General features: G+C 44.1%; 1 protein-coding gene across 2 annotated transcripts in view; it reads right to left on the bottom strand.

Annotated features, from left to right (window-relative positions):
• Nucleotides 1–23936, bottom strand: part of RANBP3 (RAN binding protein 3) — a 49818-nt gene that overhangs the window by 5545 nt on the left and 20337 nt on the right. For both annotated transcript variants that reach the window (XM_066574164.1, XM_066574162.1), the window contains 8 exons: nucleotides 18254–18376; nucleotides 17965–18068; nucleotides 11076–11154; nucleotides 10217–10313; nucleotides 9799–9923; nucleotides 3502–3622; nucleotides 1747–1889; nucleotides 13–190 (listed from right to left, as the gene is read on the bottom strand). In XM_066574164.1, the coding sequence (XP_066430261.1) occupies nucleotides 13–190; nucleotides 1747–1889; nucleotides 3502–3622; nucleotides 9799–9923; nucleotides 10217–10313; nucleotides 11076–11154; nucleotides 17965–18068; nucleotides 18254–18376 (970 nt within the window). The remainder of the gene's footprint in view (nucleotides 1–12; nucleotides 191–1746; nucleotides 1890–3501; nucleotides 3623–9798; nucleotides 9924–10216; nucleotides 10314–11075; nucleotides 11155–17964; nucleotides 18069–18253; nucleotides 18377–23936) is intronic.

The raw sequence follows: 23936 nt of genomic DNA on the forward strand, positions 1-23936 counted from the left end.
TCCTCTACTTACCACTAGCTGCTACTGCGGGTGTAAGGACATCATCATCGCTGTCTTCCTCATTAGATTGGGTGACCTCCCTGACTGGTTCAGGACACTTTACCTCAGCCTCTTGCTCTACGCGGCTCCGAAGGGCGAGGATGCGGTGATGAATTGCAGCAAAAAGCTGCCCTGTGTCTTTAGAACTTGCCTATAAACACATTAAGAGATTGAGAGTTATGTTCAGATTTCACTTTGGGAAGCACTAACTTTTCAGACTTCTGCTCATGTAATGGCCTGAGTGTTCCTCATCAATCTTGTAACATTTTCATTAAAAAAAAACATGTCATTTCACCACTGTAAAGCCAGTGTGAAGTGGCTGCTACTAGGGGAGTATAGTAGATCTACCAAGTCATATATAATACAAGCAAGGCAATAAATTAAGACTGTCGGATCACACAAAATATAAATACAAAGGGCCCCCTTAAGAAAGCAGATGCGAAACGTGCGTTGGGGCTCAGGATACAGGTCTTGACTGGCATGTGGTAACAACTTTGCATTGATATTGTGTGATCCGACAGTCTTAATTTATTGCGTTGCTTGTCTAGCTTGTATTATATATGACTTGGTAGATCCACTATTGTATATATTATCCTATTTATATCATGGATGAATTTTTATTCCATTGTTCAGGTCCTGTTCCTGTATATCCAGATCTCTTTTCCTCCTCCTACATGTTTTTAACTATTATTCTGTTTTGTAATCAAGTTGATCTGTTTTACCTGTAGAGGGTTCCACTCTAAGCTCTATGTGTGGATCCCTCTTTGTGTTCTCAATAAGCCCGGAGTGTGGACATCTTCAATGTCCGTTTCACACACAGCATTTTGTAGGGAATAAAAAAGTCACGTTTGTGTATTATTTTTTTTACTCCAAAACTGTGAGACCCGGTGAAACTCTGGAGTCTGTAGTGAAATATAAAATGTACAAAGTAGTGCATTTTATATTAGCGCATGCAAAAGTTTTGATTGTGTTTTTTTTACCTCCTCAGACCACTGCATGCTCTGGATATTCTATTATTCCCATACTTCTACCACAGCTAGAACAATGAATGTAGAAAATTACAATAAAAAAGCCACTTAAGAGGTATTATTGCATTTTGACAAATACTGATGTTTTAACATGGTTTATTATGCAGTTAAGGGCTCAGTCACTGAGTAGTATTTTAATGAGGTTATTCAGTTGTAAATCTATTGATGGACACCGCTTGGGACCCCTGGGATTAGTGGTGTCCCGGGCTTATGTTACTGACTACAGCAGATGTCTGCTGAAGGCAGACAGCTCCGATCCCACTGCAGTGGCCTAGTTGCATATTACATCTGAAGTGGATGGTCAGTAGTGTCCAGGGCACAACTGAGTGCCAGGGGTCCCGAGTGGCAGACTTCTCTGCAGATCTAGTATTGATGGTCTAACCTGAAGATAGGCCATTGATAGTTTACAACTGGACAACTCCTTAAAGGATATACGTAGGTTTGCAGCAGATATGCTGTGAATTTGCCTCAGCAGATCACAGTGGCAGCAAAGTAAATGAGAACTGAACAATATATGTGTAAGAGATAAGTGAAAAATATATCTACAGGGTGTCTCAAAAGAAAGAAGCGGGGTCTATTGCCAAAATCTACACCAAGCTGGAGTTACACTTGTAGCCACATAGAATACAGTTAAGCTAATAAAATAAATTCATCAGGAATCATCAGCTGAGACACTCACAGATATGAGAAACACTTTAACACCCTGGTCCTCTGTGTCCATTGCTGTAATTCGAATGCTCTTCTCACTGGCTTTGTCTATCTGCATTTGCGCCCAGAGCTTAGTGTTGAGGATTAGCCGCAGACTTCCCTGTGTGCGCATAACTGAGGAAAGAAGAAACATCTTCTATTTACATGGTACCACCCGTACTGCATGCATCATTCTACTGCGGTCTCAAATACAGACATCCATTACAGAGAAGTACTTTTTAGGCTTGGGAATCTGCCTCCCTTATTGTTTGCTCGTTAGCGTGGATGTGAATACAAAAGAACAACCAACAAATATATCCATTCTTTTTGGAATACAAATTTCATGACAATTACTAAATTCATAGATTACACATTGATTGACAAAGGAATAGCAGCATATGGTTATCATATTGACACCACTTGGTTCCTCTGGATGTTATTCCTCTCGAATAAACAAAGCATTGATCGCTGGACCACTTCTGTTAATCTAGGTGCGTGACCAGCTTTACTGCTCAATTGTTTAAAACGAGGGTCACTCATGATTTCAACAGTCTACCCATAGACATGTGAAGAAGAAACTTAAGAGTTGGAAAAGAGACTCTTTCTAGAAATTTTACAAAAATAATTACAGGTTTATTAAATACATGAAGTGGAACAACACTGCATTACTACTGTAAACTAGCCCCACGGTTGGAGTTCAACCTGCTACGGATAAGTCAACAAATGAATGCAGAAAAACAGGTATCAGATTTGATCATTTTACCATTAAATGTATAACCTGGGCATTCACATCGCATGTTATAGTCAGTTCCCGAGTCATGGTTAAAGGGGTTGTCCCGCAAAATAAAGTAAAGTTAAACACTTCTGTATGGCCATATGCATGCGCAGACCAGCTGTGCGGCGCGAGCACGCTTGGAGCTGCCCCTTCAATGGGACAGAAGAGGCAGACTGCGCAAGCAAGGATTCGGTCGGCGCCAGGAAGACAGGGACGCCAGCACGGGGGGGGGGGGGGGGGGGGGACGGGGGACGACCCCTGTAGGTAAGTAAATAACTTCTGTATGGCCAATATTTAATGCACGATGTATATTACAAACTGCATGCATATGGCCATACAGAAGTGTTTAACTTTACTTTATTTTGCGGGACAACCCCTTTAAGTCGCAGGTTTCCAGCTAGATCACTGAAAACTGCATCCAGACAGAAACTGGCACAGAACCACAGGCTTCCATTGCTCAAGAGAGGACCAATAAGCTCTCAGTTTGAGCAGGGTTCTGTTCATTTCGGTCATTTGAGCAGAAGAGAATCCACGTGATCGACCCGGTTATTCTGTCCAGCACAATCACTAGGAATGGATGGCAGCCTGCTTAAATGGACACCACCTCGGTCCTAGTTTGAGCAGTGGAAGCTTAATGGTTCCATTTCAATGCGTTTTTCATCGATCCATATGTGATAGAAGCAGGAAACATACGTAAATCTCCCCTGATGTTGTCAACCTCGTTAATCCCTCCAGCACAAATGCCAGAAAATAATTGAACCTTGCTCAAACATAGACCTTAATATTAAGTCTGTGCAATGAAAGACTACAGTTTAGCCCAGGTTTCTGTCTGCATGCAGCTCTTGGCGATGTAGATGTAAAGCGGTGACAGAACCTGGGGACTGAGCGCAAAACGAGATGCGAGCGTCCCGTTAATATATACATCAGTAATTTACAGACACTTACAAATTGTTACCCAGGAAAAAAACTCACCAAGTCTAGACTGCAAGGTGCCATCTTCTGTGGAGGCCATGTCATTGAGTCGTAATAGACCTCGGCCTCTCTCGACCCAAGATTGAGACGTTTTATCAAACACGAACAGCTTGCACTGAATCTAAGAAAAGACAGACAACATGGAAGTAAAAATGTACCCTGAACTACCCTACAGTAGTTTTCTATATATAAAAATGAGATAGAAATTATGGAGGATACATATTTTTCTGAAGCTTTCTGTATTCTGTGATTATTTTATGGAGAATAGATGTATCTCAATCTTCTTTCCCCTGATCCCATTTAGGTCTCATATTGCAATGAAAACAAAAATCCAGGAAAATTTTGTATGTACTCAAAATCATCTAGTTTCCCTCTTATAGCTTGCACTTTTATGGCCGACTGTAACACAACTGGTTGGCCAAGGCTCCACAATGGCGACCAAAACGGTCACTAATACACCCAAGATTTTAAATAAAATATTTATATATTTTTAACTATGTAAGAAATTCTTTAATTTTATTATATTAGGTTCTCTCCCTCAGTGAATGATGTAAAAACAACAAATAAATGCCAAAGTCGTATCCCCCAATGAACAGACTTTATGGAGACCAAATATATTGTTTCCTCGTCTGTCATTTGGGGACACAATGATGACCTTGGGACCTTCAACAGGTGGGCAAGGAAATACATGTAATAAGTTCAGGGTAATCCTGCAGGATTCTGCAACCCAGAGAAGCCTCAGAAGGTGCGAACGTATGAAACCTGTAAAACTTTGCTGGTTTGCAAGGCCGCAACATGATCTTCGCTTCATACGTTTGCGGAGGAGAGGCTTTGTGGTAAACAGCCCAAGAGGCAACCAATGCTCATGTGGAGTGTGAGCTGTGACCCGAAAAGTTGGGGTTCTGCCCTTGGAATGAAATGCCTCTCCAATCACAGACCTAATCCAGCAAGTGATTGTAGACTTTGAGGCCACCAGGCAGCACCTGGGCCCTTCTGGAACAATAAATAGCAAGTTGGCATGGTGGAAGAAATCTGTACAAGAGAGGTAAATCCGCAAAACCGGAACCACATCAAGAATGTGGAGAAAGCATTCCAGATAGTGGCATGGGTTCAGGAGAATAATGGCAACACAATATCCTCGTTTAGATGAAAGGACAAGACTACTTTTGGAAGCAAGGATGAAACAGAACACAACGCTGCTTTGTATTGGTGCAGTACTAGAAAAGGAAACTTTGAGGACAAGGCTACCAGTTCTAAAATACAATGGATGGAGGTGACCAACCAGAAAAGCAACCTTTCAAGAGACAAAAAAAGATGTTACACATGGATTCGAAGGAGGTCGACTTCAAAGCATCCAAAACCAGGTTCAAGACTCAGGGAGTGGACGGGTTTTGGTAAGACTCAACAGGCACGGTATCAAACACAGTGTGGGTAAATTTGGTGACAGACCGAGCCTTTCGGGAGGAGATTAGTGTCTGAGCGGCAGAGGCCACGATGCCTTGGCAAGAAGGAATAAGAGGTTGGCATACCAATTCAGTCGCTGCCAGTCTGGGGCGATGAGAATTAAAGGTGGTCCCCCAATCTGGCTGTTTTGAGGACATGTGGGATTAGCCGAGTTGGCGGGATGACGTATGGAAATATGTATTGTCCCCACAAGATTACCAGAGCGCCTAATGCTATGGCTTTAAGGTCATGTGTGCGAGCTACAGAGAAAGCCGAGCGTTTAAGCTGGACGCAATCAGATCGACGACCGATAAGCCCCACTTGTTGCAGAGTTCTTCGAAGATCTCGAAATTTAGGGACAGTTCTCTCTTCCTGCTGAGGAAGTCCACACCCAGTTGCACACTCCCAAAATGTGAATGGCTGAAAGGCCTATAACATGGGTTTCCGCCCACCATTGGATTGCAGAGAATTCCTGCACTGCTGCTGAGCTCCTGGTGCCTTACATACTCGACTGCTACTGCATTGTTCATCTGAATCAGGGTAGGGCGACCCTAGAGAATACGAGGCCAGTGGGACAGCGCGATGCTCGGAGTTCGAGCACATTTATCAGAGGGGATACCTCCAAACGGGCAACATTGACCCAAAGTCAGGTTGGCAAAGGTCACCCCCCAACCAAGACTACTGGCACCACAGTCCATTGCAGGAAAAGAAAGGACCTCCTCAAGGTTAGGTTGGCAGAAGTCAATCATCATAACAGAGACTGGGTGACTGGGGAAGACAAAATGAGAGGGTGGTCCAGGGACTCCTACAACTGCTCCAAAAGGAAAGAATGGCCCGTTGCAAGAGGGAGCTCTAAAACAGAGAAAAGGAAACGGTCTCGAACAAGGAGACCATCAGACCCAGAACAAGCATACCCTGGCAAATGGAAAAGGACACCGTGCACGCCTCCTCTTGGCTCCGGCACTCGCTGTACACCGAGTGAGGAAGCTGGGGGAAGGAGTCAGCTTGTGCTGTGCTCAAGGCCCATTGTGAGCTTAAGGCCCATTAACACGCAATTGTAGCCATTAACGGGTATCATACCTACAAGATTACTCCATCACATTTTTATCCCTGTTGCACGTTTTTCCACTATCCAATACATTCCAGTAGATGGCGCCAGATATTCACATTGGTGCAAGAAAAGGTTTTCTCTAGGTTTTGAACACAGGAAGATTCTTCAAAAACATTTTAAGATACTTCCAGCATCTCATCATCGCCCGTAACTTTCTTTATGGGATATTTCTGTTATGTGCTGCGCCAATCAAAGTTGCTTGCAGCTCACGATTCTGGCACCATTCTTTTACACCTTTGGGGAAGCTGTGCCGTGTCACTCGGCATTCTGCGCATCCTGCAGGTATGCTTTTAGTGTGTTTTGGTCTACTGTGGCAATACATAGTTAGAGGTTTTGCACGGAAGTACTACTGATTTATCCTCAGGAATTACACCGCAGGACACAGCCAAATCTGCAGCTGAAAAATCCCACACCAAAATCCACAGGTCGAACTGAAGATTTTGATGCAGAATTGCAGGCAGCCTTTACGCCATTTTCATTTCCACATCAAAACCTGCAGGATGAACTGCAGATTTTGCTGCAGCTTCCAGTGAGTCTTGCGCTGTAATTCCGTCCCGTGTGAAAGGTCTCTAACCCTGTGTTCCAATTTATCACATAGGAGGAACTCAAGTGCCTGGACAGAGCCGTGACTCAATCGAAAACCTACGCCAAACCATGTCTCCTTTACAGACGTCACTTTATGCACAGAGGCAAAGGGCAATAACCGCAAGATTGTGGGAGGGGAGCATTGACTTTCTCCATCGACTCCCATCTCCTTGGCTCTATACAGCTCCTGTGTTATCAGGCGCACGGAGCCTCATTGTAATTATAGCAGAGGAGATGGAAGTGCTGCTGTGTGTAGAGAAGAGGGAGGCGATGAAGAGGATAGAATACTAGAATGGTAGAGTTGGAAGGGACCTTCAGGGTCATCGGGTCCAACCCCCTGCTCAGTGCAGGATTTACTAAATTATCACAGAGATATTTGTCCAGCCTTTGTTTGAACACTTCCATTAAAGAACTCACCAGCTCCCGTGGTAACCTGTTCCACTCATTGATCACCTTCACTGACAAAGTTTTTTTCTAATATCTCATTTATGTCTCCTCCCTTTCAGTCTGCTTCTTGTCTTTCCTAGAGACTCAGTGCAAAAATCCCGGACCTTGACGTATCAATTCAGGCTTTGCAGGTTAAGGACTAGACAAAAATCAACCCATCCTTTTTGGAAAGTAAAAATAGGTTTGAATAAAAACCAGAGTCATCGTTCCAGGGCCTCCAGACGAGCGCTTTACTGATCGATTAAGGTCTGAAATGCTCGAAGAAAACAAAAAACAAAAATGCATTGGCCCTCAGAGGAATAGCAGGGGTTCACAGAGGAAGAAATGATCTGAGGGAGGAAATGGAAAATCAATAGTGTAACCTGAAGAGAATACTTTGCATGGCCGTCACATTAGCGAGCCAATTATCTCAAAGCAAACCAGAGTAGGGATTCCCCTTCATGCGGTGGGAGATTTGGCCGAAGTGGGCTTGGTAGCTTAGGGGGTGCCAAGAAGGAAGCGGCTTGAAAGATGGTCTTCTTTAATCCTGCAAACATTGTCTCAAAACTGCTGAATGCGGACTTGAGCAGCGAAAGGAATGAAAGTTTGTTCTCTCTGAGGGATGTACTGACGTTTAGATAAGATTTTGAGGGCAGTGGGTACAGTTTCCAGCCGTGGCCCCCGAAATGATCTCACCCAGGCCACTGCCGAAGAGATGAAAAACAAGAAAGAGAGAGGCTGGTTAAGTACTTCTGGGATGTGATCTCCGCTGACCAGCACTTAAGCCATAATGTGAGTTGAATGGCCACAGAAAGAGAAGATGAATGGGCTAGGAATCGTGCTACATCTAAAGGAGACTTTAAAGATGAATTTTCCCAACAGAATGCCGCGTCACAGCTGCTTCGTCCACTCTTGACACTGCCCTGATAACCCATAAGGAGATAAAGATGGGATGGAGGGCTGAAGAAGTTGGAGGGTGGAGCCAGACCACAGCTAATCTGAGACACAGGAAACACGTATCCTACCCTTAGCAGGGCAGCAGCCATAAAGTAAGCCCCACACCTAAAAGTCAGAGGTCAAGTGGAAGAGAATGCCAGCGGAGGAAGAGGGCCACACAAGTAGACCGAAGAGGAATAGAGTGGGGACAGATCCAGACACCGCAACAGTGCACACATGCCTACAGAATTGCTGCCAAGAGGGCTGAGGTACGGCACAGCAGCCACGGGATGGATAAAGTGGGAAACCGTGGTGAGGAAGACCCAGGAAGGCAGAGGTAATTTTTTAGGGAAGCTTAACCTTGAGGTGCACTGCTACAAGAGGAAAGGGAATGCGAGTGTGCAAGTAGTATGTGGGCAGGGTGAGAAGCAATGGCAATGGGCCCAGAATACTCACCTCTCTTGAGAGCGTGGGTAAAGCAAAATATCATCCCCTCCATAACTTCGACTCCCTTTGGTGGGAGAAGGAGCCCTGGGATTGGGATAAGAACGTGAGACTACAGTGGCAGGCCACAGAATTATGGCTTCTCTGTGCCACTTTTTCCTCAGGAGGTAGAGTGAAGAGAGATTAGATAACTCACTGAGGAGTGGTGCCAGTGTCTAACAGGAGGACTATGTCGCCCTGTATGCTCAAGTGAAAAGACTGGCTAAAAAACAAGAAAAAAAAAAAAGCTGAAACTTGTGGTATGCCTCCTACAGACACCAAGCTAAAAAAGGTTATAGCTTGGTGACTGCAGGAGAGGTATAGCTGTTAGGATGAGTCAATATTTCACTTAGTGCCCGCCTGCAAGTGGCAGGAGCTATACCCAAGGTCCACCAATTACACAGATGAGAAATGTTATTTGTATTACAGTGTGAATGACTGAGGGGGGGAAAAATCCCCCCAAAAAGGTTTGAATCCATTTAAAAAAACAAATACATGACAGCTAATCGAAGAGCCATGTATAGCCCAAAACTGTACTAATAAAATGTAACTCAACCTGCAAAAAACAAGCCATTGTGAAGCTAAGGCGACAGAGAAATAAAAGTTGCAGGAATTTATCAATGCCATTCTAGAAGAAAAGAAGTGATGTAAGTGTTGACACACTACACTTGCACAAAAACGTGCACATTTTTTAATCTTATGTTGCTCATGTATGACAATACATTTCTTATACTTTACGCCAGAAATCGTTCTAAATTTGTGCCACAAGTTACACCAGGTTAAGGCTGGCAATCACTTTATTTTCTGCTGCACAGACAGCCATAGACACGCCCATTAAAAACATTTACCACATTTTACTCCAGTGCAATAGTATAAAAAAATTTTTTTTTTTTACATAATCTCATTTTTACGCTAAATGCTGTTACCAAAAAACTGTACCACAGAAAAATGTCTCGCCCAAAACAACAAAAATATGCTTCATACACTAGGTCAATGAAAAAAAAAAAACTGTACCCTGGAGAGGTTAATACAATTGCCTCCTAAGCTTGAGAAAATGAGTTCTGGGTCTCCGAATCTGACTTAGTTTTATGTTAGAGTCCGACTCCTGACTTACCCACGTTAACCCGATGTGTGAGCTTTGCTATAGGAGTTCTTGCTTTTTTTTTTTTTTTTAAATTTGTACTGCAATTTTCTGTGTATATTATCTTCATTTACATTAATTTGAAAAGGTCTCTAAAATGAGTAGCCTACTAAATGATAAATGACTAAATTCATGTGACTAAGAGGATTGAGGCAAGTATCGGCCTTCCCACCTGTAGGACATTGCTCTCGGCTTCTTCTCCAGTGATCACTTCTACCTTCTCCAGTAAACATCGCTTTGCTGTGGCTTTTGTGTACGCAGCCGCAGACTCTGCCAGCGACTCGGAGATGTTGTTAGCTGCAATTTCCAAAGACAATTTTAAAACGCAAAACATAAAAAAAGGAGAAAAAAAAAATCTACAACCGTTCTCAGTCTCTGTGGGACCACAACTGCCAGAATCTACAACCGTTCTCAGTCTCTGTGGGACCACAACTGCCAGAATTCACCACACATTATGAAAATGGACAACCTCGGCATACACAACTTGTTCTCACTCGATTAAAAATATGGCTGCTTGTATGTCTAATATGAACAGACCATTAGGAATTCTGATGTATGAAAAATATTGTACAAACTAATCGTTCGCTTACACTTCTCAGGCGTGTTTTCCAATGAAGATCCTTCAGCTCCAGATTCTCCAGCATTCTCCTTATTGCTGTCAGAACTTGTTTCAGCTTTAGGCGGACTCTGAAAATGATGAACAAACAAGGTTAGAAAGAAATAAATCTGGTTATTTGTATAGCGCCAACTTATTACACAGCGCTTTCAGGTCATTTTTATTTATTACCCCCCACCAAGCTGGGTGCCCATTTTACCGACCTCGGAAGGATGGAAGGCTGAGTTAGCCTTGAGCCGGCTACCTGAACCATTCGGGCTTTGAACTTGCAACCTTCAGGTCATGAGCGAGGGCTTACACTCTGCGTCACATGAGGCTCACTAAATAATTCAGGATTTACTTGTGGTCTAAGAGCTCATGCCCACGAGCAACGCGGGATATGCCTGCGGATTTACCGCGATTAAAAACAAAAAAGTGTCTGCGAGTGATCATGGATTTCTGCTGTCTCCATTAATGCTATATTAATGGAGCCCTCCCGCGGCGTAAATCCGCGGAAAATAGAACATGCTGCAATTTTTTCCTGATCGCAAAAATCTGCAGTAGAATTCCGCATGTGAGCATTGGCAGGCAGAAAGCGATTAGGTTTAATACAACCCAATAGCTGCGGAATTCACGCGCGGACTTCCGCCGCGGGAGATGCGGTACAAATCCGTCCGTCGGCATTCACCCTAAAGTGTTGAATTTTGGAGACTAATCAAACTACTTAGGGATAACTGAAAAAAACAAAAAGCCTCGATTCCTCGTTTTGGATTCACTAAAGCAAAGAGGCATCTAAAGTCGCACTGTTCACATAACACAATATAGGCTTTTATTGTTCAAGCCAAAACTCTTACCAAAACTCTTTCAATCATATTCTGTCCAAAAACAAACTTATTACAGGCTCCTTCTGCTTTGTGCGCTGAATTTTCAAGGCTGCAATAAAAAATACAGACCGATGAATACGTGCCCAACGCATGTGATATTTATCTAGAACTACAAAATATACATAGTGATGCCATCAACGATTCTCTCACTTTAGAAATTGGTCTAAGTACAGCTATTCAGTCCTGACCTGAAGGCTCCTAAAGGGCCATTGTGCTAGAATTGCAAGAAAATATAAGTAAACCCTTTAGCATTACCTAGATTAGCACATGGATTACTAATAAAATGTGATCCGATTGTTATTCAGTGCAAAATTATAGTTACACATAATCTAACTAAACTAATAACAGACAATTGTATCAATCGTGCCTTTTAAGGAACGGGTGGGGGATCACCACTCCTTAGGGAGAGCACCACGAAGGTGAGTGAGCAGACTTATAAAGGTCATCCAAGCTCCTCTGGGTAATATGCAAATAAGGAAGATGGAACAAATTTGTCTTTTATGGAGCACATTGAGTAAAAAAACAGTGCAGGGAGGAAACTAAAGCGAATTCTTGAATTGTATAACCTGTATTTATCCCATTTCAGCAGCAACCGCCTCCGCTGCAAATAAAAACTGCACAATGCTGAGGAGGAATTCTGATACACTGTTCCCTAAAAATGGGTTTCAGTTCATTAATATTTCTGGGATACATTGCACAGGCCTCTTCATTTCATGGCACAGAATCAGAATTTAATAGGGTTCTGTTCACATTAGAATTTACTGTTCCTTCAATGACTGCAAAGCACCCAGACACGTAGGTAGCAGGGCAGCTCCAAACCATGATGCACTCCTCACCATGCTTCACAGCTGGGAAAGGGGTTTTGGTGTTCAGGGTTACGTTTTCTTCCAAAAATAACATTGTGCTAAAAAGTTTCACGCTTGTCCCATCTGTCCAGAACACATCTTCCTAGAATCATTTTGGAACATCCAAGAGGTCTCAAGGTGGACCAGAATGGCTTTTTTGGACAGCAGTGGCTTCCTTCGTGACGTCTTTCTATGATCATTCTTGCTCCAAGTTTTTCTAGTGGACACATGAACTAAGGCTTTTGCAGTTTATAGTATTCTGTAGGTATTTTGCCATTAACCTTGGTTGGGTTCTTTCTCACCCCTTTCATTATTGTCTTTTGAGCTCTTGGAGGAATCTTAAGCAGAAAAGCCAACATCTAGGGAGAGCAGCAACAGATGAGGTTTTTCCTCATTTGTAAATAAAGGGGCAGATTTATGAAACCGTCTAAGAAAAGATGGTCTTTTTGCCCCTCGCACCTAATCACAGTGTAGCTTTCATTTCTCAAGAGCAGAATACAACATGGTAGTTGTGTTGTGATTGGTTGCTATGGGCAACAAAGCCAGTTTCTCTTTTAAACAGTTTCATAACTCCGCACCCCCCCCCCCGTGTCTAGGCCCCATTCAGATGGCCATATGAGAGTTGCGTCTGAGAATCTTGAGCACAAGCCTACAGACGTCTGCCTGTGTGTGGTCCGATCTGCGGCGACGGGACACTGCAAGTCCTATTCTTTATAGTAATGCAGATTAAAATGGGACATGTTGCGATTTTTTTCCCCCACATAGACCAGACCAGCGACGCACTGTGAAAGTTTACTCAATGTGCTCAATAAAATACATGAACAGTTAACCTGCTTTGTGCTGATCTACAATTGTGATATGAACAAAAATCAGATCGAAATTTTACTGGTTTTAGTGAAAAGATGTGTACATACAGTTTACCCAGAGCCCTGCGCAAAAACTGTAGCTCCTGTTCCATCAAATATACAGATATACTTTGTAATTTTAAGAAGCCAAGTTTACTAGCTTTAAAATGTCATGAAAAGCTGATTGGTAGCATTGATAGAACCAGAGCTGCAGCCATATGAAGTGGGGCCGGGAATATTTAATTTATGTTATGTCTGCATGCAGAGAAGATACAGCGGGGAAGCAGCAAGCAACAGAGAATGAGCCGTGAATCTCCTGTCTGCCCCCTTGACCCAGGGAAGGAGTATCATGGACTTTTTTCATCTTACAACAACCCTTCCACCCCAGAGAACACATTTGCTTTCTCAATGTCACATATGGGGTCTTTTCCACAGAAAAAAAGTGAAAATATGAGCACTTGCTCATCTAATCACTCTTCTACACCATTTAACCCCCACAGATATTAAAGCCATTGCCGATTACAAGGATAAAAAAGTCTGGCACTCAATGCTGCAGAAATATTATTTAAATTCTTATTTCATATACACAATTTATAGTCAAACTATTTTTGACATTGCAGTCAATTCAAGACCTTCATCAGATAATTATGATTGCTAAGTAAACAGCTTACTGGTAAGGGAGAGAAGTAAAGAGAGATCCAAACTATTTTACAGAAAAATAACCCGCCTCCACCTACACAACGCTTTAAATCTTGTATTAAAAAAAAACTATACATAACTGCCTGAGGATGTGGTGATGGCAAAATCCATAGAGGAGTTAAAGAGGGGACTGGATTTCTTTCTAGAGTGGAAGGATACTACAGGATATAGACATTAGGTGACCAGCAGGGTTGTTGATCCAAGTCTTACAGTCAAGTAGGAACTATTAAACATTGATCCAGGGATTATTCTGATTGCCATTATGAAGTCGGGAAGGATTCCCCCCCCCCCCCCCCGAATAGGCTAATTAGCTTCTGCCTCATTGTGGATTTTTATGCCTTCCTCTGGATCAACATGGGGAGGAATTGAAACAGGCTGCACTAGATGGATATTGCAAAATGCAAAAATAGGAATAGAAAGTGATCAAAAAACCACATATATCTCAAAATGGAAGCCAATAAAACAAGTCAGGGTGGCTTCACACAAGCATGTGCATACGCGCACACAAAAACACGCGTTGATTAGAACCAATGCATTCCCTATGGTGTGTTCACATGTCCGTGTTTTACAGGCATGTGCCTGTAAAGATAGGACATGCGTGCACCATAGGGAATGTATGCATTGTCTTCAATGGAGCGGCGGCTGCTGCCAGCGGCTCCATTGGTGGTATTGGACTGCCGAGACCCCTTAATTGTTTTTCAGGGAAGAGCTATAAACATAAGCTCTTCCCTGAAAAACAACCATTTTAGTGTAACAATAAATATATTTACCAGTCCGCCGCATGCGGCAGATATTTTCTTCATCCCTGCGGGGAATAAAGAATTCCCTACCACAGTTGTCGGATTACAGCTGCGGTAAAGGATTTAGCTGCTGGCACCCCATAATTGTTTTTTAGGGAAGGGCTTTAGATATAAGCCCTTCCTTGAAAAACAAGGCAAACTGTAAAAAAAAAAAAGACAACAAAAACACACCTTCCTTCAGCTGCCAAGGCTCAGCAGCGCCCTCTCTGCGCTGTCCCCGGCTCTGCAATGCAGTTCTTTGAGCGGGCGGGGAATTAAAATCCCGGCCTGCCGAAAGAGCTGCTTCTGATTGGCCGAGGCGCTCAATAACAGGCAAATCTCACCTGTCATTCATTCAGCGAGAGCTGCCTGTGATAGAATGCGGCTGAGCCCCGGTAGCTCAAGGAAGGAGAGTATATGTTTGTATTTTTTACACTAGTTTGCCTTGTTTTTCAGGGAAGGGCTTATATTTACAGCTCTTTCCTGAAAAACAATTACGAGGTGCCGGCAGACCATTGCCCTCAATGGAGCCGCCGGCAGCAGCCGCGGCTCTATTGCAGGCAATGCGCACCTGCATACACGCGTGTCTTTGCACATACAGGGGCGCGCACATATGTACGCACAAACACACGCTCGTGTGAAGCCACCCTCATCCTGCAAAGAAACAAGCCCTCATACAGCTTTGTCAACGGGAAGATAAAAATTGCTATTATCTTTGAATATGGCATTTTTATTTTTTAATTTTCCCATTGTGCAAAAGTAGTACGACAATAAAACCTATATAAAATTTGATTCTATAATCGTAGTGACATGTAGAATACAATTAAACATTCATTCTAATGGTGAATGTAAAATGGGGGGAAAAAAAACCCACACACCACCCCCCAAAACAAATAATTTTGAGATTACACCCCACCCCCCTCCATACACCCAGCCATAGCACAATAAATGTGTATTTCTTACAGTTGCATGATGAAACAAGCCAACTAGCAGTTGTAAGTAAAACTACCAAATGGTACACAATTAAAAATGTAAATACTAATTAAAAATTACAATTGTGTTAAGGTTTGTGTACACTTTTTATCCTTTTAAGAAGTAAGATGCATTTTTACACCTTTTCTCTTTGGTTTGCTTGAACTTTTTTGTGGCAAAAAACATTAAGTCCAGGTGACACACTTCTATCATGCCCCAAAATTTTGGTAATAGCTGGTATCAAATTAGACTAGACTTTCTCTTTCTGCCATTATACAATGGCGCCATCTGCTGGCTAGAGCCAGTACTGTGCTATGGGACACGCGGGAGAGGCCAGTAATATACAGTAAGAATACCCTGCCGGACGTTTTCCAACATCAGAGCTGTACAGCCTTTAATCAGAATGTCTTTAGATGTCAGACAGTGGATTGACAAGGGTTAAATAATTACCTATTTATCAAGACACTTGATAACACACAACATCAACTGGAGACAGTTGTGTGGGTTTTGTCTTTAACAGTTAACTTTATTACCATAAGCTAGAGACAGACAGCGATATAGTACAAGTAAATACAGTGAAACCGATGGAATAACCGTAAGGCCGCCTGCACATGGCCGGTGACCCCTGCTTACCTGTCCGGCATCTTCTCTACTGCTGGTGTGCTGCACACATGCGCAGTACAGAGGACGCCAGGCCTTCACTATGGCGATGACGCGGCTGCCGCGACCATTCTGCAATGACGAATGCATGCTGCAATTTCTCCCCCGCAAGTAGGAAAAAAAAAACCCGCAACTGATTTACACTCGTGGGCAGGATAACACGTTTTTCCATAGCACACTATGGGCTGGATTTTCTGCAGAACCTGGAGGCGGAATCCTGCTCTGGATTTCGCAATGCAAATCCATTCGTGTGCAGGAGGCCCGACAGTAGTTATTCCTATTCAGGTAGCTCAAGCATGTCATGTCAGCTTATGGCCAAGTAAACGGTCACATCACGTGTGTCACAACAGGTCATACAGTTAGTTCGGACATGTCCATGGGCTGTACCACTTTACTGTGCATATAGGAGCTAGTGTGCTGTTACGTGTACATATTACTATATAATATATATATATTTGCTATTCTATAAATGCATTTAAAAAAATATAAAACTAGACAACCGAAGTCACAAAGACCTCTATTGTGCTGACTAGTATTTTATAGTTCTGGTTGTGACGAGGAATAATGGGTAACCCACCACCCCCGTACTGCAGCCCTTTTAAGTTCTTCCACGAGTTACATATAGGAGGACCAAATTGCTTTATCCTCATTGTCTGATGTCCTGAACTACGCAGAAACTTTAAGAAATCTTAGTCCCGTTAAATCCGTATTGTTTGTTGAGCTGTTCTACCTCTGATTTAATGACTACTGACATGTAAACTAATTTTGCCCGTCCATGTTTGCTACCAATTACATTCTTAAGTTTATTTAATGATTGGCCAGTTGTGTGCGAAAGAGTTTCTTTTGACTCTCACAATCCTAAAGCAACACACAGTATGAGCAGCAATGTAGCCGCAGTAGTCCAACTATTGCCTATCCTCAGAGGAAGCAGTAGCCCAAGACTGGGTGGACAACCATAATTAGACGTCCAGCACAGTGTAAGTAGATGCACATATAGATAGGGGTATTCTGGAGAGGAGACTTTCAGTTTTCGCCCATCCGTTGGGCAGGTGAAAACGGATAGATGGGTAGGGGGGGTCCAACTGCTGGGGCCCATATTCCCCCAGATCACAGTTCAACATATATTGTCCCATTTCTGTAGTGTAGTGAGGAATAGCACTCGTTTATCTGTTTGAGTTGTTAAAAGGAAACACGTTTCCTTTCATTTTCTGAATGGATAGTCTGTTAAAGTCCTTTTACATAGGCAATTGTGTTTGTGCCGGCAGACAGCTACTGGCTGCTGTTGGCTGTGCCTTACTACTCCGACGTTCAGTGTAGCACACAGTGACAGTGGAGGTTGTACGCAGCAGAGCAAGATGCAGAGTCTACAATACTCTTCCCGTATGCCTGACAGACTAGAAGCAGGAGCAAGTAGAAAATAGATCAGGCTGCGCATCATCCAATGTTAAAAGTTCTTCTTTATTCGTCCACTTAAAAACAGAGGGTGAACAAGCCAGCTTGAAAAAGATCCGGCCACAGGGTCGATACGTGGCATGTTCACCCTTTGTATTAAATGGACGTATAAAGAAGAACTTTTAACATTGGATGCTGCCCAGCCTGATCTATTTTCTACTTATTGAATTTGGAACCCAGGAGTCGGGCTTCTATCTGGGCTTTGCATAACAAAGGTGCTTCACACTAGTGGTGGAATACACGGGAGTACTGCTGTTTCTCTTTGTCTTTAACTAGAAGCAGGAGCAAGGCTGCATTATAAAATGGGGAGAACCCCCAAAAAATTCATTGCGAAAGTGTACCTACCCTTCAAAAAGCGGCGAGCCCATCTTTGGACTCAGCATTTAAGCTCCTATGAGCCCAAACTATTGTTCATAGGGTTCATAGGAGCCTTTAAAAGGTTATGGGAGCAGAATGACAGTCACTTTAAATAAGAATAACTCTTATGTCAAACTTGGTAAGCGAACTCTGTAAAGGGGGAAAGAATTCTATTCCATAAAAATACTGACCTGCAAGTATGGAAACATTTTTTTTTTTTATTTTTTTTTTACCAGCCTTATGACCTTACCTGGAGCTAATGTATTGCAGAAAGTAATTGGTCTGTGCTGGAGCATCTGCACTTTGTGGCCCAGCATTATCCACATCAAGGCAATCTTTACTTTCCACTCCAAGCTGCAATATTATGAACATATATTTAAGAACTTGATGGACCTGCGTCCCTCTTTAATCCTATGTAATTATTAACTGAACAATAACACTTCATGACACGTTAGAGAGTCTAAAAGCAGAAAAGTCGAGTTTGGGAAAGAGAGAAGATGTACAAAATAAGTATATATCATAGTAAAACAAAAATTTACCTTCACTCTGTCGCGAAGATTCTGACCAAATACAAAGATGTGTTGAGAATTCTGTTCTACCCTCTCGGAGATCTCAAGGACACCAAATTTACTTGTCGCTGACTCTGGTGCAGCCTCACTGGCCTAAGGAAAAACAAAATTAGAAAAATTAGATATATTTGCACACTCTTCTCAGTTAGGTCCCTTCCAGACATTGGACATACATGATCACCAGGAGGAGGCATCTTTTCCGCAAAATGCTGCAAACGTACATCATGGTGATCGCAAAGGCACAGAAACGGAAGCTGTGCTTGCACAATCAATGTGAGATTCCAGCAATGACTGCTTTCAATAATGACAGCGTTTATTCCAGTAAATGCTGACGATGGCATCTATGGCTTTAAGGAGAGAGATGGCAGCATCTGTCACTTCATCGGGCCACCCAGCGACAAAGTCACAGGGTTGCTATTGCAGTGAGGGACAATAAACGGCTCCTAGGTCTGTCATCTTGCTACACCTAAGGACCTAATAGGATGCCTGTCACCTTTATGCTGACAGGCCAACTACACTGCAATACAGAAGTACTGTACAGCAATTATGCAAACTCTCATATGTACAAGTCTCCTAGTAGGAGCAACAAAACCCTTTTCTATTTCATTTGTGAAGAATAAAAACGAAAAAACACTACAGAATTGCTTTTAGCCCCCCCACCCACCACCACCACCAAAGAAAGGAAGATTAATGGCGATCAGAGTAACAGTGTGCAAGGTGGAGAAAAAAAAGACATATCGCCATTTAGTTTAGCCTATTCCCTTTGTTGATACAGAGGAAGCCAAAAAAGCCCAATGCGGTAGAAGCACATTTTCCTAATTTTAAGGGGAAAAATAATTCCTTCCCGACTCCAATCTGGCAATTGGAATAATCCCCGGATCACCGACCCTTCAGAGTACTCAGTGATATAACATGTAATACTGTAAGACTCAAGAAAGGTGTCCAGAACACCATTATCGAGTTCCCAGGCCTTCAGGCAGAGAGTTCTATAGTCTCACTGCTCTTACAGTAAAGAACCCCTTCTATGTGGGTGTAGAAACCATCTTTCCCCTACACATAGAGAGCACCTCCTTGCTACAGTCACAGTCCTGGGTATAATATAATAGATCTCTGTAATGACCCCCTGATAGATCTATACATAGTTATTAGAGATGAGCGAGCACACTCGCTAAGGGCAATTGCTCAATTAAGCATTGCCCTAAGTGAGTACCTGCCCACTTGGGAGCAAAGATTTAGGTGCCGGTGGCGGGCGGGGAGCTGCGGGGAGGAACGGAGGGGAGATCTCTCTCCCTCTCTCTTCCCTGCTGACTGCTGCAACTCACCTGTCACCCACGCCGGCAGCCGAATCTTTAGAGACAAGCGGGGAGATACTCGCTAAGGACAATGCTCGATCGAGCAATTGCCCTTAGCGAGTGTGCTCGCTCATCTCTAATAGTTATTAGAGCGCTCCATAATTACAGTCCAAGGTATAAATAGATGATGGGAGAGATCTCTGTACTGACCCCATATATATTGTTACATAGTTATTAGAGCGCCCCCTTGTTACAGTCCTGGATATAATAGATGATGGGGAAGATCTCTGTACTGACCCCTAATATATCATTACATAGTCATCAGAGCACCCACTTATTACAGCCCTGGGTATAAATAGATGATAGGAGAGATCGCTCTACTGACCCCTGATATATCTATACATAGTTATTAGAGCGCCCCCTTGTTACAGTCCTGGGTATAAATAGATGATAGGAGAGATCGCTCTACTGACCCCTGATATGTTTATACATAGTTATTAGAGCGCCCCATTGTTACAGTCCTGGGTATAAATAGATGATGGGAGAGATCTCTACTGACTCCTGATATCTATTCATAGTTATTAGGACGCTTATACAGGCTAAAAAAATTGCACGATTTTCTGGCAATATGACAGCGCTACAAAATGCATGTTTCAGAAACCCACACTTTTCAATGATTTCCACTGATGCGATGCTGCGAGATAAAAAAAATTGCGGCATGCTTTATCTTTTTGTGATGTGCTAGTTTTTCTCTTAATCTGTCATGTTTCCCTATGGAGCCTCCTTGTTTATAGCATTGCATCAACTTGCAATTTTCACATTACAAACTACTATTAACTTTCTGGGGCGCGAAAATCGCGGCAGCAGCGACACAATGCGTGATCACAAGAAAAAGCATCGCTGTCGCTACAAAAATTACGGGAACAAAGCTGCGATATCGCCACAACGATATCGCTGTCGCATGTGTGAAAGAAGACCTAAACCTCATTTATTTTAAGCCTTTTTTACACAAGCCCTAAACTTATCCAGATATATTTGCAACCGCCTTGTGTCCTTTCATGTTAACTACTTTAGTTTTCGATCTGCAAATATTGATATTCTACTATAAAAGCGCTCCATCATTTATATATTAATAGGGCCCAATACTGCCCCCTGTGGTACCCCACTACTAACGGTGACCCCTCCAATACTGCCCCCTGTGGTACCCCACTACTAACGGTGACCCCTCCAATACTGCCCCCTGTGGTACCCCACTACTAACGGTGACCCCTCCAATACTGCCCCCTGTGGTTCCCCACTACTAACGGTGACCCCTCCAATACTGCCCCCTGTGGTTCCCCACTAATAACTAACCCCTCCAATTCAGACCCCTGTGGTACCCAGACTGGGTGACCCAATCCAAAAATGTACCATTTATAACCCCCCTCTGCTTTCGATCACTGACCGGTTACTTACCCACTTACACACAGTCTCACCCAGACCAAGCATCTCATTTTATATACCCACCTTTTATGCGGCACAGGATCAAATGCTTTGGAAAAGTCCAGGTACACAAGATCCAGTGACTGTCCCCGATGCAGTCCAGAACCTACCTCCTCGGAGAAGCTGATCACGTTGCTTTGACAGAAGCGATCTCTCATAAACCCACACTGATAGAGTAATACAGCCATTTTCCTTGAGGTCCTCCAGGACAGCATCTATTATAAACCCCTCAAACCTTTTACCCACAACAGAAGACTTACCGGCCTGTAGTTTCCAGGGTCACTTTTGGCCCTTTTTTGAATATCAGCACCACACTGGCTATGCACCAATCCAGTGGAACAGACCCCGTCACTAGAATGTTCTTACATATAAAAAACAATGGTCTGATCATTCGATTACTTAATTCCCTTAGAACCCGTATGCCAACAGGACCCGGTGTCTATTTTAATCTTTTTAAGACGGTTGTGCATTTCTTCCTGGGTTATGCCCATTTACACGGGACGAATGTCAAGTAAATGATGCCCGACACTCGTCCCTGCACAAACACGCTCCTGTGCTGCTACATAGGAGCAAGTATCGCTGGCTCTCTAACAGAGTGGCCAGCAGGGGGCCTTGGATGGATGAACGATGATTGTTCAGTATAAATAGCAGACGTTCAGTACTGAACGGCCACTGTGTTAAGTGAACGGAGAGGGGCAGGGGAGAGCGAAGAGTGAAATCTCCTCCAGCCGCCCCACTGTGAGCCAACGATACTCACAGGAGAGAGTACATGCAGGGATGAGTGTCGGGCATTGCTCGCCCGACATTCGTCCCGTGTAAATGGGGTTTTAGACTGGTGACATTTAGCAGAGTTTACATTATCACTCTATCTCATCTGACATTTCATTTTCCACTGTGAATGCACTGGAGGGGGAAAAAAAACTAAATGCACTACTAATGCATTTGCTTTCTCCTCATCGCCCCTTTAGAATTTTTTTCTCATTGCTTTTAAGAGGCCAATACTGTGGTTTAATCCGTGAACCGTGACAGCGGCGCACAGTACTGTAGCACAGCAGGGATCCCACAACGCCACGGGACAGTCTGGTCAGTGGAATACCGCCGGGGGACGGTGAGGTGGGTAAGACACACGGAATGCGCCTCCGTGAAGCTGGGAGGAAAGCGCTGGGGCCTTGTCATACACTGCCGGGTAACAGGGGCCACCACTGTGCCGGACAACACAGAGGTAGCACGCCTCACTGACCTCAGACACACCTTCGGCACCTTCAAGGCCCTTGCGCTCTTCCGCCAATCAGCAGCTAGGGGTGTGACAGGGGCGTTCCTCCATGGAAGCCCTGTCAAACCCCTAGTTTCCGGTGGCGTCAAGACACACCAGTACCCAATTGGTCACCATACGGTTTAGAAAGGTTTGGTTATTTTTTTTCTTTTATATTAAGTAACCATATAAACCAGTGGTGGCGAACCTATGGCACGCGTGCCAGAAGCGGCACGCAGAGCCCTCCCTGCTGGCATGCGCCGTCATCAGCCGCTCACCAACTTAGTGAATGCCTGCAGGGGCCGCGGCTCCCCTGCTGACATTCACTCAGCGCTGCTATCTGTGTTGATCCCGGTGCACACTGAGTCAGCGTGCAACCAGGATCCTCCTCCCCTGTCCCCCGACGTCTCCTACTTTGGTTCCGCAAGAGCAGGGGAAGAAGGCATCCAACAGAAGCACACTGCCTTCAGTACGCACCTGGGATCCGGCAGGAGAGGAGCGGCGCTCCCACGAAGAGGAGGGGTAAGTATGTGGGGCAGGTATTCTGACAGCTGGGAGAATCGAGGGCGGGGGGGAGGGGGGGGAATGGGAGACATTCTGACTGTTGGGAGAATCGCTGGGGGGGAAGGGGAGGCATGATGACTGCCAAGAAAATCGCTTGGGGGGGGGGGGGGGGAGGGGGGCATGACTGCCAGGAGAACCGCTGGGGGGGGAGCCATTATGACTGCTGAAGGGGGGGGGGCATTATGATTGCTGGGGGAACCGCTTGGGGGGAGGGGGGCATTATTATTGCTGGCGAACAGCTGGGGGTGGCATTGTGACTGCTGCTGGACCACTGGGGGGGTATTATGACTGCTGGGGGACCGCTGGGGGTTGTCACTATTACCGCTGGGGTATGTTTACATGCGGCAGAAATGGGCGGGGCTGTTTCAAAATAGACAGGGTGCAGATTTTGACTACTTTTTAGATGCGGAAATGCTGCATAATTTTCCACATAAATTTCCCCTGAGGACATTCTGCAGTATTTCCGCGTCCAAAAAGCAGTCAAAATCTGCACCCAGTCTCTTTTGAAGGGTCCCTGTCCTTTTTAGAACGACGGGGGTAAAATCATATGTCGTGATAAGCCCCGCCCCCTGACGTGTTGGCACTTTGCGATACATAAGTGGGTTTTGGGTTGTAGTTTGGGCACTCGGTCCCTAAAAGGTTCGCCATCACTGATATAAACTGTTCTACCAGTGCTTACTGTTCTAACCCCTCCCCACCACTTCACCCCTATCAGATTACTGAAAGGCCATTTACATGGGATTATTGCGCAAAATTAGATCAAAAGAATGAATTTGCACAATAATCTCCGCATCTACATGCACTGTTCAGGTATAACACCTCCCCTCCGCCTGGCACTTTTCCTATACCTCTCCTCCTGTCACCCAGCTAGCTGCCTGTTCATCCTAAACTCCCATTCACTCCCACATCTACCCAAGCGTGTAGCAAGCTCCTCTCCAGGTTACCAATGGATCCCATGTTGCAAGCTGCGCATTTTAGATCCAGGATCTGGCCTTCTAAATACACAACACGCTCACATCTCATACAGCAGTATGCACCCCTGAAAGGCTGTTCCAGAACTGCA

This window comes from Eleutherodactylus coqui, chromosome 7, assembly GCF_035609145.1.
Source record: "Eleutherodactylus coqui strain aEleCoq1 chromosome 7, aEleCoq1.hap1, whole genome shotgun sequence".
Lineage (NCBI taxonomy): Eukaryota > Metazoa > Chordata > Amphibia > Anura > Eleutherodactylidae > Eleutherodactylus > Eleutherodactylus coqui.